The sequence below is a fragment of the Pleurodeles waltl genome, chromosome 6, assembly GCF_031143425.1.
Source record: "Pleurodeles waltl isolate 20211129_DDA chromosome 6, aPleWal1.hap1.20221129, whole genome shotgun sequence".
Classification (NCBI taxonomy): domain Eukaryota; kingdom Metazoa; phylum Chordata; class Amphibia; order Caudata; family Salamandridae; genus Pleurodeles; species Pleurodeles waltl.
In genome coordinates, this window is record NC_090445.1 from 571,779,831 (window position 1) to 571,794,130 (window position 14,300).

At 42.0% G+C, this 14,300-nt stretch overlaps 1 protein-coding gene across 4 annotated transcripts in view; it reads right to left on the bottom strand.

Annotated features, from left to right (window-relative positions):
• BRPF3 (bromodomain and PHD finger containing 3) overlaps positions 1–14,300 on the bottom strand; it is a 329,828-nt gene that overhangs the window by 102,278 nt on the left and 213,250 nt on the right. For 2 of the 4 annotated variants that reach the window (XM_069238754.1, XM_069238756.1), the window contains one exon: positions 6,508–6,601. In XM_069238754.1, coding sequence (XP_069094855.1) covers positions 6,508–6,601 — 94 coding nt within the window. Of the gene's footprint in view, positions 1–6,507; positions 6,605–14,300 lie in introns of all 4 variants that reach the window. The other 2 variants (XM_069238755.1, XM_069238753.1) reach the window with 1 other exon arrangement.

Here is a 14,300-nt window from a genome sequence, read left to right on the forward strand (position 1 = left end):
TGTGATGGAGCACTGACATGTCACCTGCTGAGTGTATGAGTGGGCTTGAGCCCTCTTTATCAGATCATTCAAGGATTGTAGCTTGTTTTCGATGCTCACAATGTGGATGGCCAGGATGTTGAGTAAATCTACCTGGGTGTCTTGCTTATCTGCTTGAAATTGGATGGCTGCTGTTATCGCGTCCATTGTTGCTAGCAAGGCCTTCCACGAGTCTTCAGATGTTGATGGTTCTACGTTTGCTTTAGCCCCCGTTGTGTGGTCTAGTGAGTCTTCAAGTTCCTCTAGTTGCTATGGTTGCTCCATTGCCATGATAGCTGAGGATGCATGCATGTCGAATGTTGTTGTAGTTGTTATATTACAAGATGAGAGATCTTTTCGTGGTGAGCTTATACTACAGGTAGATCTTTGTTTTGTTGTTTGCAAACTGAGTGCCCTGAGGTGTATCTGAGCAAGTATCTGAAAGGTCTATCAGCAGAAATTGCTCAATTGTGATACAGTCTGTGTCGTTCTTTACTTGCGAGGGTTGTTTGGAAAAAGGAGTGCAGCACAGACTCTCACCCCAGTTGTTCCAGTTACTGAGGTTTAAAGTGGAAAAAGTAACATCTAGGTAACATCTGTGAATTTCTGTGCTGACCGTTAAGCCGGTTTTATTTGGCCAGGGAATTGGTATGCTGATTTTTCCCAGGTCCGCACAGGTCCTTTTGATGACCTGGGCGGTCTTCACGTCAGCTGGACATGTTGTCTCGGAGTCGTCGGCAGGAGCTATACCCATTAAGGCGCTGGTGGGATTCGATTCCTTCTTAGTGAGCAAGAAGTCTGTGATTTTGTATTCTGCTTTTTTTTTCCTTGCTTGGAGATTTGCTGGATGATTTCTAAGTTTGTGCCGGGTTTGGGGGTACTTTCCTTTCGGTAGATTCATTTTTTTGTTCTTGCTGACCTTCCCCTAGTGAGCCTGGCCTTTGCCTCTTTGCTGCTTTTTTTCTTCCACGTGTTAATGTCATCCTTGCTGCCATCCCTGGGTTGACAGACAATATCTGAGTGCTTTCGACTGGTGATTGATTTTAGATTATGTGTGTGCTAATTGTGCAAAAGCCTCTCCTTCCCCACTTCAATCCAATCCAGGGTGCACGAATTTGCTTGGCGAGGAAGAGAGCCGAGTGGAGTCAGGCAACTCCTAACTAGCGGGAAATTCCAGGGAAGAAAGGGACCTCGGGCAGCAGGTAACTTGTGCGATTCTGCTCCTCGCTGGCAGCAGTTTGTGGATTTCTTGGGCTGCGCTTCGTGTCCCCCACAAAAGGATGCAGTGGAACCAGCAGATCCCCGCGGCCCTGCCCCTCTGTGATCCTGTCCCACGATCGGTCCCCGGGCACTGGAGGAAGAGGCAGGCTTGGCGGTTCACGCTCGGAGCACAATTCACGCAAAAGCACCGAGCAAAACTGCTGACTCGCGCAGTGAGAAGGAGCCGCGTGCCTCAGGAAAGAAGCCCCAAACAGCCAAGCCTTTAGAATAATCCCAGGCAACCCTGGCTGGGGTAGGAGCGGTTTCTAACTCGCAGCACAGGGCGGGGGCCAGTGGCGATCAGTTCCTTACTGGGAAGAGAGTACTTCGATTGCAGCCCCGGGGTCTGCGCAGCGCAGGCCGTGTGGGCCCCCGGTGTGAGAAAGGCGGCAGTGGGGAGCAGAGCCTAATCCAGCGGTGGCTCCTCCTCCCGGCGCCCCCTGGCTCTCGGCGCTTGGCTCCGGCGAGTCTAGAAGTCCGTGGCCCATGGTGCCCAGCGATCATGAGCTGCGGGTGCGTTGTCCCCTGACCAGGGTGCCCTGGGTGTCGCCGTTCCGGTACGCGCGGACCTAGCTTCGCTGGAGGCGGTGAGGGATCCGACCGGAAGACAGGTGGTCCGGAAGTCAGGCGTCAGGGCAATCTCGCGTCAGCAACAGTTCTCCGTGTAATTGGGTCCGAAAGCGATGTCCTGGAATAGGTACGCTCATTAGAAAGCGCTAATCAACTGTGATTTCAAGAGGTCTGAATGACACAAAAGAGTTTAACACTGGTGGGAAAATGGATGGGAAGAGAAGTAGTTCGGGCCTGCTGAAGACTGACTCATGATTTTGGCAATTTTCGCTTCAACTCAAGTAAAGCTATCTGGATGCACATGGGTTGCTTTACAGGGTATTGAGATTGGGTTGTGCTCTGGATGCACATGGGTTGCTTTACAGGGTATCAGGATTGGGTTGTGCGCATTATATGCTGAGCAATTCTTTATTTTATTGCGTGCTTTAAGTTTTCAAGCTATACCATGTTGTGAGGAACTTTTGGAACCAAGTTAGTTATCCCTGTATTTAGCTTAATTTTATATTTCATATTTTATAGCATTTTAGCTGCACTGCTTTTAGCAATGACATTTGTATGCATGTTTCGCGTAATTTTCTAGGAATATGTGGCACAAGTTCCTTGTTTAGTTAGCCTTTATACGGCATGTAATCAGTCCTTTTGGTTCAAGGCTAGGAACACTGTACATGATATGCTAGTTCTTGTGTTGCCCATTCAGAAGATAACTTCTAACATCTAGACACAGCATTGCATCAGAACTCTGTTTCCAACATAGTATGGCTTTATTATATAAATGCTGAGCTGAACCGGAAGGGGCAGAGGACATAGCAGCCACAACCATCCTGGGATGAATGCTGTATTAGACACGTAGCTCTGCTGGTGCTAATCTACCTATTTCCAAGAGGATTGCCATCTACATCGCAGACCGACTCCTGACACTGTCTTCAGGTATGCAGCTAATCTCTTAGATCGAGCCAACCATAAGGGGCACCCGTTATGCGCTCAGCATAGCCTTGAGTTAGGTGGGAACCTCTAGAGCTTATAGAACACATTTTTCATAGTTGGATTATTCATTATCTTTACCATGTTCACCATGTAGATTACCTTTCCTTGTTTCATCTAATTATAGCCGCTGTTTCGCTTTATGCGAGATTATGTTTGTTTAATTAAATATATTGAAACTAATTTCATTTATCTTTTGTGTTTTCACCTGAGCATGCATAATTATACCACAAAAGAGTGAGATCTGTTTCCACGACTTTCCTGAGGAGTCAGAGTGTCATGTTTAGGTTGGCGTAATCACCTTCCACCTTGGTTGGTTTAGGGGTTCAGGTGGGACACTGTCAACTAGCCAGGAACTGGGCCTACAGTTTCAGATGGTGTGGATAGATTTGCTCTCCCACATTCTGAAGTTGTGTTGTCCTAATACGCAGTCCTATTACCTTAGTAGGAACCGTATAACAACTACATGGTAAGAAAATAAACAGACTGATGAGGGTGCACGAATGTTCAATGAATGGTATATGTCTTGAAGACACAGCCACGTGTGAGTGGTACCTGTGTGCAAATCTCTAAATTAACAACACTGAAGTACTTACAGGTTGGTCCCTACCTCCCCCCTCAGTAGGTTTAAAGGTACCCACAAGCAATAAAAGAGAGCCGGGCAGGAAAGTTACAGACTAACATGCAAAGGTGGAAGGTGGAGTGTCAAAAGAAACCCTTCCCTGCGCCCTTCTGTAGCTAAAACCAAGAACACAGAAGATAAGCTGTTAATACCGGTAATGCACAAGTAGCGAACTTGTATGTCCAGTGCATGAAAAGAGGACAACTCTTGTTTGGATCCCTTGGACAATGTTAATGCGACATCATTGTTTGGAAAATGTTTCATCAGGCGTGCCTTATTTTTGATTAATGCCACCTCTTTTAGAACTAGATCATGGCACCTGAAATTAAAACGGTCTCTCACTGACAATAAATCCTCTACTAAACACCTCTATGCTTAGCAAAGAAGAAAATAAAAATAATGTGAAAAGCAGTTTTCACTTTGCTTTAATTCAACCATAGCTATGGTATATTATGCAGTACGTAACTGTGGTAAGTACAAAATCAGCTGTCTACTTTGCCTGCCTTAACATTCAGCTACCTATATGCAAAATACGATTTGGGCCCCTATATGTACTGTTAATAATGTGAAGTAATAGTGTGTATGATATTACCATGCTTCTCGGAGATGGGATTAGCTATGTAACAATAAATTCACTATGACAATAATAAATTCTACAAAGGTCTGAATAATGCCATAAAAAATGTAAGGAGCTCATATGGCTCAATAAATTACCATTCAATGAATAGAGCAATATCCAGCTAAAACACTTTACAGGGGTTGAAAACAGAATCAGATATATAATAGGACCCTGAAAACACTCATGTAACCATCAGACAATAAGTCACAATAAATGTGACAGAAAACTACTATGTAGAATTCCAGCTGTTTATCAATACAAGTGATGTTAAATATAATAATAAATAAAATCTGTATATGGTGCACACATACTAATGTGATAAATTCTACAGATGCTGTATTTTTGCTGATATTAATCAAGTTTTTTTTTTGTTAATGAACATTTACCTGAATCATCCATCTGCAGAACTACAGCTATATTATGAAACAGCTAAGGTAATCAAAGATAGATACAGAAACAGAAAAACATGCATTAGCAAATTCTACAGGATTGCCTTGCATTTTCTCTTTTAAGTCAGATTTACTAGGTTTACCAAAAGGGCTGATTTGCTGATCCTTTATTCAAACTGTGGCCCAGCAGCAGAATGTGGTTGCTAAGGATGCCAAAGGGAATGTCTATTAATGGAAAACATTGGAAAACAATCCTTTGGCACCCCTAGCAATTTAATTTATTTTGCTGTGAAGTAAACCAGAGGTGTGGAATTTTACAAAATATTTACTTGTCCAATAGGCGGTATGCTTCAGAAATATATATGTCAAGCACAAAAATCCACTTGTGCCGTTTAGTGCCATGCAATGTTCTCATAGAACGGCTCTACAAAACCCTCTCTGATTATGTCAAGGCTTTTAATAGAACAGGGTTTGGATTTTAGAACAGATCACATTATGCCTCCTTTCTGAATTTACAGGACTCTGAACATACCAAGGTTCTATGTATGATGGCAAATGGAGCTACTACTTTATTTTTTTTACATGCTGTCCATAATGAAGACTTTAGTGGTTTTACACTGATTCCTACTAATAATTAAAACATACTGTCACTCAACCACCTTTTTTATAAATGCTGCATTAGAGAATTGGTAATTAAATTTTTTAAATTACATAACATTTTAATTAAGCTACCTATAATGTTTATCAGATTTTTTTCAATCGCTATTTATATATGTGTACATTTGAATTATCCCCGATACTGTTACAATAAAAGTTCATGTAGTCGCCTGTATGCAAGAAGCACTCAGGGAATATACAACTCAAATTCTGTAAACATGCTATTACATTGGCACTACTGTCAGTAATGCAAGTTGAGCTGACAGCTCACTGTAGTTCCCTACAGCACTCACCATAATAAGGAAGACTCTGCGACAAGAAACTATAGATAACATTTTAAATATATTGTAGATGTGGAGGCATATCTTGCATTAGCTAAAGATCAATCTTGGTTCCTTTGGACTTATTCATAGACAACCTACCACTTTTATGTGATCAACTAATAATTAGTCCAAAGATATAAATATGTGAGAGAAAAATAAGAGTAGAACTGTGTACATAAATGATACATAAATAATTAAGTAATGCTAGCATAGCCCTACTTTACTCTCCATTTGAAATAAATAAAGACACAACCACATAAGCAGTGCAAGTCACCATTCTTTTTGTAGCACCAGTGATTCATTCTTGAGGAATTTAGGGTATGGCTAAATAAATATTACTGGTTCTGCTCTTAGTTACTGCAGTAGTCATTTATCCTTTATGTCTTTGGATAGTGTATAAGTTTATCCCCTCTGAATAAGTCCAAAGGAATCAATTTGCATTGTTAGCTATCACAGCACCAAGTTTCTTAGGAATATCTGGTTGCTCCTTGTTTTATTTATATACCTTGCCTTAGCAGCAGCCTTTTTCCCACAACCATACTCTTTGTAAACTGGCTGCCAAAGGTTTTATGCTATAAGGGGTTCAGCCTACATGTCCAACTGACTACATAAATATGAAACTTTGCTGTTCATGAACTTGTCCTGGGGGTCAGGCAATGAGAATACCACTCCCCTGTGAAGTAATGTATCTGGCTCTGAAACGATAACAATAAAGAATTGTTTTTTTTATAGAATGCATGTGTGAGATAAAGAATTGATTTTGCCAAACATGGTCATTACTGAGTGTACTGTTCAGATGTAAAATAGCCCCTTGTGCATTATTCTGGAAGCATTTCCTAGCAGGTGGAAGGATACACTTACACAACAAATTGCATGACAGTGTTTCTAGAATATTTATTTGGGCTGATCCAAGAATTAACTGGCAACGTCTCAAGCCACTGGTTGAAAGGAAGGGGATGATCCAAAGCCCAATCTCTGTGTATTGAACACTATGGGTTGGCTTTGCCAGACCTAAAAATAGGGATTCAATTAACAATGGATGTTTAGAAAATCTGTGCAGCCTCTTACCTACAGGACTCAAAGGTGAGGCCACTGCCAAGGATGGAGCTGCACTCAGATTCTGACCCACTCTCTGCATGGTTTCCAAAGCCATTGGGAACACCTGCTGAGGACACACAAACAAAAGTCTAAGCACTGCTAATCAATGATCACACAACTGACTTTTTAACTGTTTTAATTTCCCTAGCCATCATTAAACCATTTCCCATCAAGCTACAATAGATATATTTTTTTTCTTGGTACTGTAATGCAATCCCACATGCCCAGCACATTAACTGGGCTAAGCCTCAGTACCCAGTTCTAACATTTCCTTAGTGCCCCAGGGAACACTGTGACCCTGGTTCTGCCTCTTTTCATGTCTTTGATCACATTATACTTACTCTACTTTCCTTCCTCAATTAAGACCTTTTATGTTCTTACAATTAGGATTTGATCCAATACTGTTACTAGATGCCCGCACCTTCCATGTGCCACTCCTTGTTTCCATATGTTACTCTAATTTCAACATTTTACTTGTACTACAACCGCGCAGGAATATGCTTGTTTCCTCTTACTGTGTTTATTGGTATCTCTCAGTCACCGTTATATTCTCCTCATGCAAATCATGCCAGACTTCTCTACTGTTTATGTACCCTTAAATAATGAATATAACTTTTATATTTTTACTCTCTATAAATCTGCACAGAAAAGTGTCCTAGCACCTCTTCAAGGAATGTACTAATGGACTAGGAGTATGTACCTTATCTGTGAGCATCTATTTGTAGCATGTAGTGCTTCTGATTCACATGCTATGCACACTCTTGACATCAAGTGTTGGACTCAGACTTTACAAGTTGTTTTTCCTCGAGGAAGTCTTTTAGTTGATGATATGACGTTGTGCTCATTTCCAACGGCTCCTTAGTTAGATTGTTAATTTTTTCCCTGCCATAGTGGCGAATGAGGATGTAGTATTATAGGACAGTAATTGCTACTGAACATGTGAGTGACATGTGTAACGTGTTGACATATATATCTATAGCGATAGATAGATAGATAGATAGATAGATAGATAGATAGATAGATAGATAGATAAATACATAGATAGATAGATAGTTCCATATGTACATGTGCCACCATCGTATACCTGCTGGGGAGGCAGGAGGGAGCATGTAAATCTGCAGCACTACACACTACAAATAGATGCTTACAGGGTAAGTAAAATACTCCATTCGTAGCATGTGCTGGCTGCAGTCTAATGGAAGTGTATGCTAAAGATGACTTCTGGAGATGTAGCGAGTAACAGACTATTTGTTGTGCTGTAGGCGCACAAGGGTTTATGTTTTGAGCAATGCAATGGTGTACAAAACATTTCCATTTGGCTGCATAACAGACACTTGTTTTTTCAGCTACAGGGGTCTATCCTCTTTAAGTATATCCATCCATTCTGAAGGTCAGTATAAGTATCCAAACTCAATGACTTCAGGAGCCTAATTGCCAGGTTGAGTTGCTTGGGAACTGGGTGTCTGACCCTGCCCTAACCTCGAGTGAGAAGATCTGGTATGTTGCGGAGCTTCTTGTGATGTACTAGAGTTAACTCTAACAGCTTGGTGAACCAGGGCTGGCGAGCCCAGGTCAGAGCTATAAATATCATCTTGAGTGATGTTTGTCTGAGTTTCCTAACCCACATTTCACCCAATGAGCATTGCACCTTGACTGTAGAATAATTTAAGGAGTTCATATGGGTCAATAAATTACCGTTCAATGAATAGAGCAATATCCAGCTAAAACACTTTCCAGGGATTGAGAACAGAATCAAACATATAGGACCCTGAAAACACTCATGTAACCATCAGAAAATAAGTCACAATTAATGTGACAGAAAACTACTATGAATAATTCCAGTTGTTTGTCAATACAAGTGATGTTAAATATAATAAAATGTATGACTGCTTGCAACTGGAATAAAATCTGTATATGGTGCAGACATACTACTGCTGTAGTTTTGCTGATATACTTGAAGCAATCAAGGTTTTTGTTGTTAAAGAACATTTACCTGAATCATCCATCTGCAAAACTACAGCTACATTATGAACCAGCTAAGGTAATCAAAGATGGCTACAGAAACACAGAAAAACATGCATTAGCAAATTCTACAAGACTGCCTTGTATTTTCTTTTTTAAGTCACATTTACTAGGTTTACCAAAAGGCCTGATTTGCTGATCCTTTATTCAAACAGTGGCACAGCAGCAAAATGTGGTTGCTAAGGATGCCAAAGGGACAGTCTATTAATGGAAACCATTGGAAAAACAATCCTTTGGCACCCATAGCAATTTAATTTCTTTTGCTGTGAAGTAAACAAGAGATGTGGAATTTTACAAAATATCTACTTGTCCAAGAGGCAGTATGCTTCAGAAATATATTTGGCAAGCACAGGAATCTACTTGTGCCATTTAGTGCCATGCAATGTTCTCATAGAACGGCTCTACTAAACCCTCTGATTATGTCAAGGCTTTTAATAGAACAGGGTTTGGATTTTAGAACAGATCAGATTATGCCTCTTTTCTGAATTGCCTGGTTGGCATTTTGCATTTTCATTTGCAGCAAATATGTTTATTTTTGGTGTTCTCCAACATTGGAATTACTGTTGGAGGACTTGAGGATGTAGTTCCCACTCGTGGACTTGTTGCTGTGCCCCACTTAGCAGGTCTGCTACAGATCTGTCCACCAGAGGGTGGATGTGGGGTTGAATCACCCACTGCCAAGTAGTCTGGGCTAGGAGAGATAGCTGTATCAAAGGGGTCCCTCCTTGTTTTTGAATGCAATACATTGCCATCACGTTGTCTATGTAGAGAAGTACAGTCTTTCCTGTTATGTTGGGAAGGAACGCTTTGATAGCCATCTGAATGGCTATGAGCGCTAGTACGCAGCTGTGAAATGTCTGTTGGTCAACAGTCAACTGTCCCTATACTAATATGTACTCCATGTGTGCACACCATCCATGAGTGATGGTCACTTAAGGTACTGTGTCCAGAAAAGGTCTACAATTTAGTGTGTTGTGTGTGCTTCACCATTTCACTGATCAATGGAGCCAAGTTGCCCTCCAATGCTACACATTCCTGTAAAAGGTGCATGTGTAATCTGGCATAAGGAACTATTGATATGCAAGAGGCCATCATACCCAGGAGTGGTATTATGGCCCTGATGGACAGATGAAAATATGGTAGAAAAAGAGCCCATTGGTTCTGGAGATTGATAACCCTCTGCGAATTCGGATAGGTTTGGCAGAAATCAAACCAAATATTGCTCCCAGATACGGTTGTATATGAAGAGGGCATAAGTGGGAATTTGTCACATTTATTGTGAATCCTAGTTTGTGTAGTAAGATCACAGTGTCCTGTATGTCTTGTAGGCGCCTCTGTTTTCTTGAACTCTTGATCATCCAGTCAACGAAATATGGGAAGACATGGATGTTCTGTCTCCTTAAATGTACATCTACCACAGCTATACATTTGGTAAACACTTTTGGGGCTGAAGTCACCCCAAATGTTACTACTTTGAACTGGTAATGTTGACCACTTACCACAAATTGGAGGTATCAACGCTGTACGTGGTGGATCTAGATATGAAATTATGCGCCCTTCAAATCTAACATTGTCATGAAATCGCCTTGTTGTAGTATGAAAATGTCACTTACCCAGTGTACATCTGTTCGTGGCATCAGTCGCTGGAGATTCACATGTTCTGCATAGCTCGCCATCTGGTGTTGGGTCGGAGTGTTACAAGTTGTTTTTCTTCGAAGAAGTCTTTCGAGTCACGGGACCGAGTGACTCCTCCTTCTGTCTCCATTGCGCATGGGCGTCGACTCCATCTTCGATTGTTTTCCCCGCAGAGGGTGAGGTAGGAGTTGTGTTGTAGTAATAGTGCCCATGCAATGGAGTGACTAAGTATGTACCTATTTAAGGCTAAAATAAAATATATACAAATATACAAAGTTGAAGCTAACTTCCGAATTGCTACAGGCTCCCGGGGAGGTGGGTGGGCACATGTGAATCTCCAGCGACTGATGCCACGAACAGATGTACACTGGGTAAGTGACATTTTCAGTTCGATGGCATCTGTCGCTGTAGATACACATGTTCTGCATAGACTAGTAAGCAGTTATCTCCCCAAAAGCGGTGGTTCAGCCTGTAGGAATGGAAGTGGTTTGAAATAACGTTCTTAACACGGCTTGACCTACTGTGGCTTGCTGTGCGGATAGCACGTCTACACAGTAGTGCTTGGTGAACGTGTGTGGCGTAAACCATGTGGCTGCCTTACATATTTCTTGCATTGGGATGTTTCCTAGAAAGGCCATGGTAGCACCTTTTTTTCTGGTTGAGTGTGCCCTTGGTGTAATGGGCAGTTGTCGTTTTGCTTTAAGGTAGCAGATTTGGATGCATTTAACTATCCATCTGGTTATACCTTGTTTTGATATTGGGTTTCCTGCATGAGGTTTTTGGAATGCAATAAATAGTTGTTTAGTCTTTCTGATGTTTTTCGTTCTGTCAATGTAGTACATTAATGCTCTTTTGACATCTAATGTATGTAGTGCCCTCTCAGCTACGGAATCTGGCTGTGGAAAGAACACTGGTAGTTCCACTGTTTGATTTAGGTGGAACGGTGAAATAACCTTTGGTAAAAATTTAGGATTAGTCCTTAGGACGACTTTATTTTTGTGTAGTTGTATAAAAGGTTCTTGTATTGTAAACGCCTGAATTTCGCTTACTCTTCTTAGAGATGTAATGGCGATGAGAAATGCAACCTTCCAGGTTAGGAACTGTATTTCGCAAGAGTGCATGGGTTCAAAAGGTGGACCCATGAGTCTTGTTAAGACAACATTTAAGTTCCATGAAGGAACAGGTGGTGTTCTTGGTGGCATAATTCTTTTAAGCCCTTCCATGAATGCTTTAATGACTGGTATCCTATATAGGGAAGTTGAATAGGTAGTCTGCAGGTATGCAGATATTGCCGCAAGGTGTATTTTAATGGAAGAGAAGGCTAGGCTAGATTTTTGTAAGTGAAGCAAGTAACCCACTACATCCTTTGGAGTTGCGTGTATAGGTTGGATCTGATTATGATGGCAGTAGCAGACAAACCTCTTCCATTTACTTGCATAGCAGTGCCTAGTGGACGGCCTTCTGGCTTGCTTTATGACTTCCATACATTCTTGGGTAAGTTGTAAGTGTCCGAATTCTAGGATTTCAGGAGCCAGATTGCTAGATTCAGCGATGCTGGATCTGGATGTCTGATCTGTTGGTTGTGTTGTGTTAACAGATCCGGCCTGTTGGGCAATTTGATGTGGGGTACTACTGATAGGTCTAGCAGTGTTGTGTACCAGGGTTGCCTTGCCCAAGTTGGTGCTATTAAAATGAGTTTGAGTTTGTTTTGACTCAATTTGTTTACCAGATAAGGAAGGAGAGGGAGAGGAGGAAAAGCGTAGGCAAATATCCCTGACCAGTTCATCCATAGGGCATTGCCTTGGGACTGCCTGTGTGGGTATCTGGATGCGAAGTTTTGGCATTTTGCGTTCTCTCTTGTTGCAAACAAGTCTATTTGAGGTGTTCCCCAGAGTCTGAAGTAAGTGTTTAGAACTTGGGGGTGAATTTCCCATTCGTGGACTTGTTGGTGATCTCGAGAGAGATTGTCTGCAAGTTGATTCTGGATCCCTGGAATAAACTGCGCTATTAGGCGAATGTGGTTGTGAATTGCCCATCGCCATATTTTCTGTGCTAGAAGACTCAACTGCGTTGAGTGTGTCCCCCCCTGTTTGTTTAGATAATACATAGTTGTCATGTTGTCTGTTTTGACAAGAATGTATTTGTGAGTTATAATTGGTTGGAAAGCCCGTAATGCGTGAAAAACTGCTAGCATTTCTAGGTGATTTATATGCAGTTTTGTTTGATGTACGTTCCATTGTCCTTGTATGCTGTGTTGATCGAGGTGTGCTCCCCACCCTGTCATGGAAGCATCTGTTGTTATTACGTATTGTGGCACTGGGTCTTGCAATGGCCGCCCTTTGTTTAAATTTATACTGTTCCACCATAGAAGCGAAAGGTAAGTTTGGCGGTCTATCAACACCAGATCTAGAAGGTGACCCTGTGCTTGTGACCATTGTGATGCTAGGCACTGTTGTAAGGGCCTCATGTGTAGTCTTGCGTCCGGGACAATGGCTATGCATGAAGACATCATGCCTAGGAGTTGTAATATCATCTTTGCTTGTATCGTTTGTGTTGGATACATGCGTTGTATGATCTTGTTGAAATTTTGAATTCTTTGTGGACTTGGAGTGGCTACTCCTTTTGTTGTGTCTATTATGGCTCCCAGGTATTGTTGTACTTTGCACGGCAAAATGTTGGATTTTGCAAAGTTGACGGTGAAACCTAGTTTGTAGAGGGTTTGTATGATTTGATTTGTGTGTTGTAAGCACTTTGTTAGTGAATTGGTTTTGATTAGCCAATCGTCTAGATACGGGAATACATGTATTTGCTGCCTTCTGATGTGTGCAGCCACTACTGCTAGACATTTTGTAAAGACTCTTGGTGCGGTTGTTAAACCAAAAGGCAATACTTTGAATTGGTAATGTATTCCTTTGAATACGAACCGTAGGTATTTTCTGTGAGATGGATGTATTGGTATATGGAAATACGCGTCTTTGAGGTCTAAGGTTGTCATGTAGTCCTGTAGTTTTAGCAATGGTAACACCTCTTGTAGCGTGACCATGTGAAAGTGGTCTGATTTGATGTAGGTGTTTAGTATTCTGAGGTCTAGGATTGGTCTCAGTGTTTTGTCCTTTTTTGGTATTAAGAAGTACAGTGAATAGACTCCTGTGTTTGTTTGTGTGTTTGGTACTAATTCGATTGCATTCTTTTGCAATAGTGCTTGAACTTGTATTTCCAGAAGGTCGGAATGTTGTTTTGACAATTTCTGTGCTTTTGGTGGTATGTTTGGAGGGAATTGTAGGAATTCTATGCAATAACCATGTTGGATAATTGCTAAGACCCAAGTGTCTGTAGTTATTTCCTCCCATGCTTTGTAATAATGACCTATTCTTCCCCCCACTGGTGTTGTGTGGAGGGGGTGAGTGACATCTGAGTCACTGCTTGGTTGTAGGGGTTTTGGGGCTTTGAAATTTTTCTCTATTCCTAGGGAATTGCCCTCCTCTGTATTGGCCCCGAAAGCCTCCCCTGTACTGTCCCTGGTAGCTGGACGCTGTTGCCTGCGAGGTGCTGGCTTGTGTGGCCTGACCCCGAAACCCCCCTCTAAAGGGTGTCTTGCGGAAGGTGCTGTAGGTTCCTCTGCTCTGCGGGGAGTAGAGTGCGCCCATGGCTTTAGCAGTGTCAGTGTCTTTTTTAAGTTTTTCGATTGACGTGTCCACTTCTGGTCCGAACAGTTGTTTTTCGTTGAATGGCATATTGAGCACTGCCTGCTGTATCTCTGGTTTGAACCCAGACGTTCTTAGCCATGCGTGCCTTCTAATGGTCACAGATGTATTAATTGTTCTTGCAGCTGTGTCTGCTGTGTCCATAGAAGATCGTATCTGGTTATTTGATATGTTCTGTCCTTCCTCAACCACCTGCTTTGCCCTTTTTTGAAGTTCCTTGGGTAGATGCTCGATGAGGTGTTGCATCTCATCCCAATGGGCTCTGTCATAGCGCGCAAGTAGTGCCTGAGAGTTAGCGATGCGCCACTGGTTTGCAGCTTGTACTGCGACTCTTTTCCCAGCTGCATCGAACTTGCGGCTCTCTTTATCTGGGGGTGGTGCATCCCCAGATGTGTGGGAGTT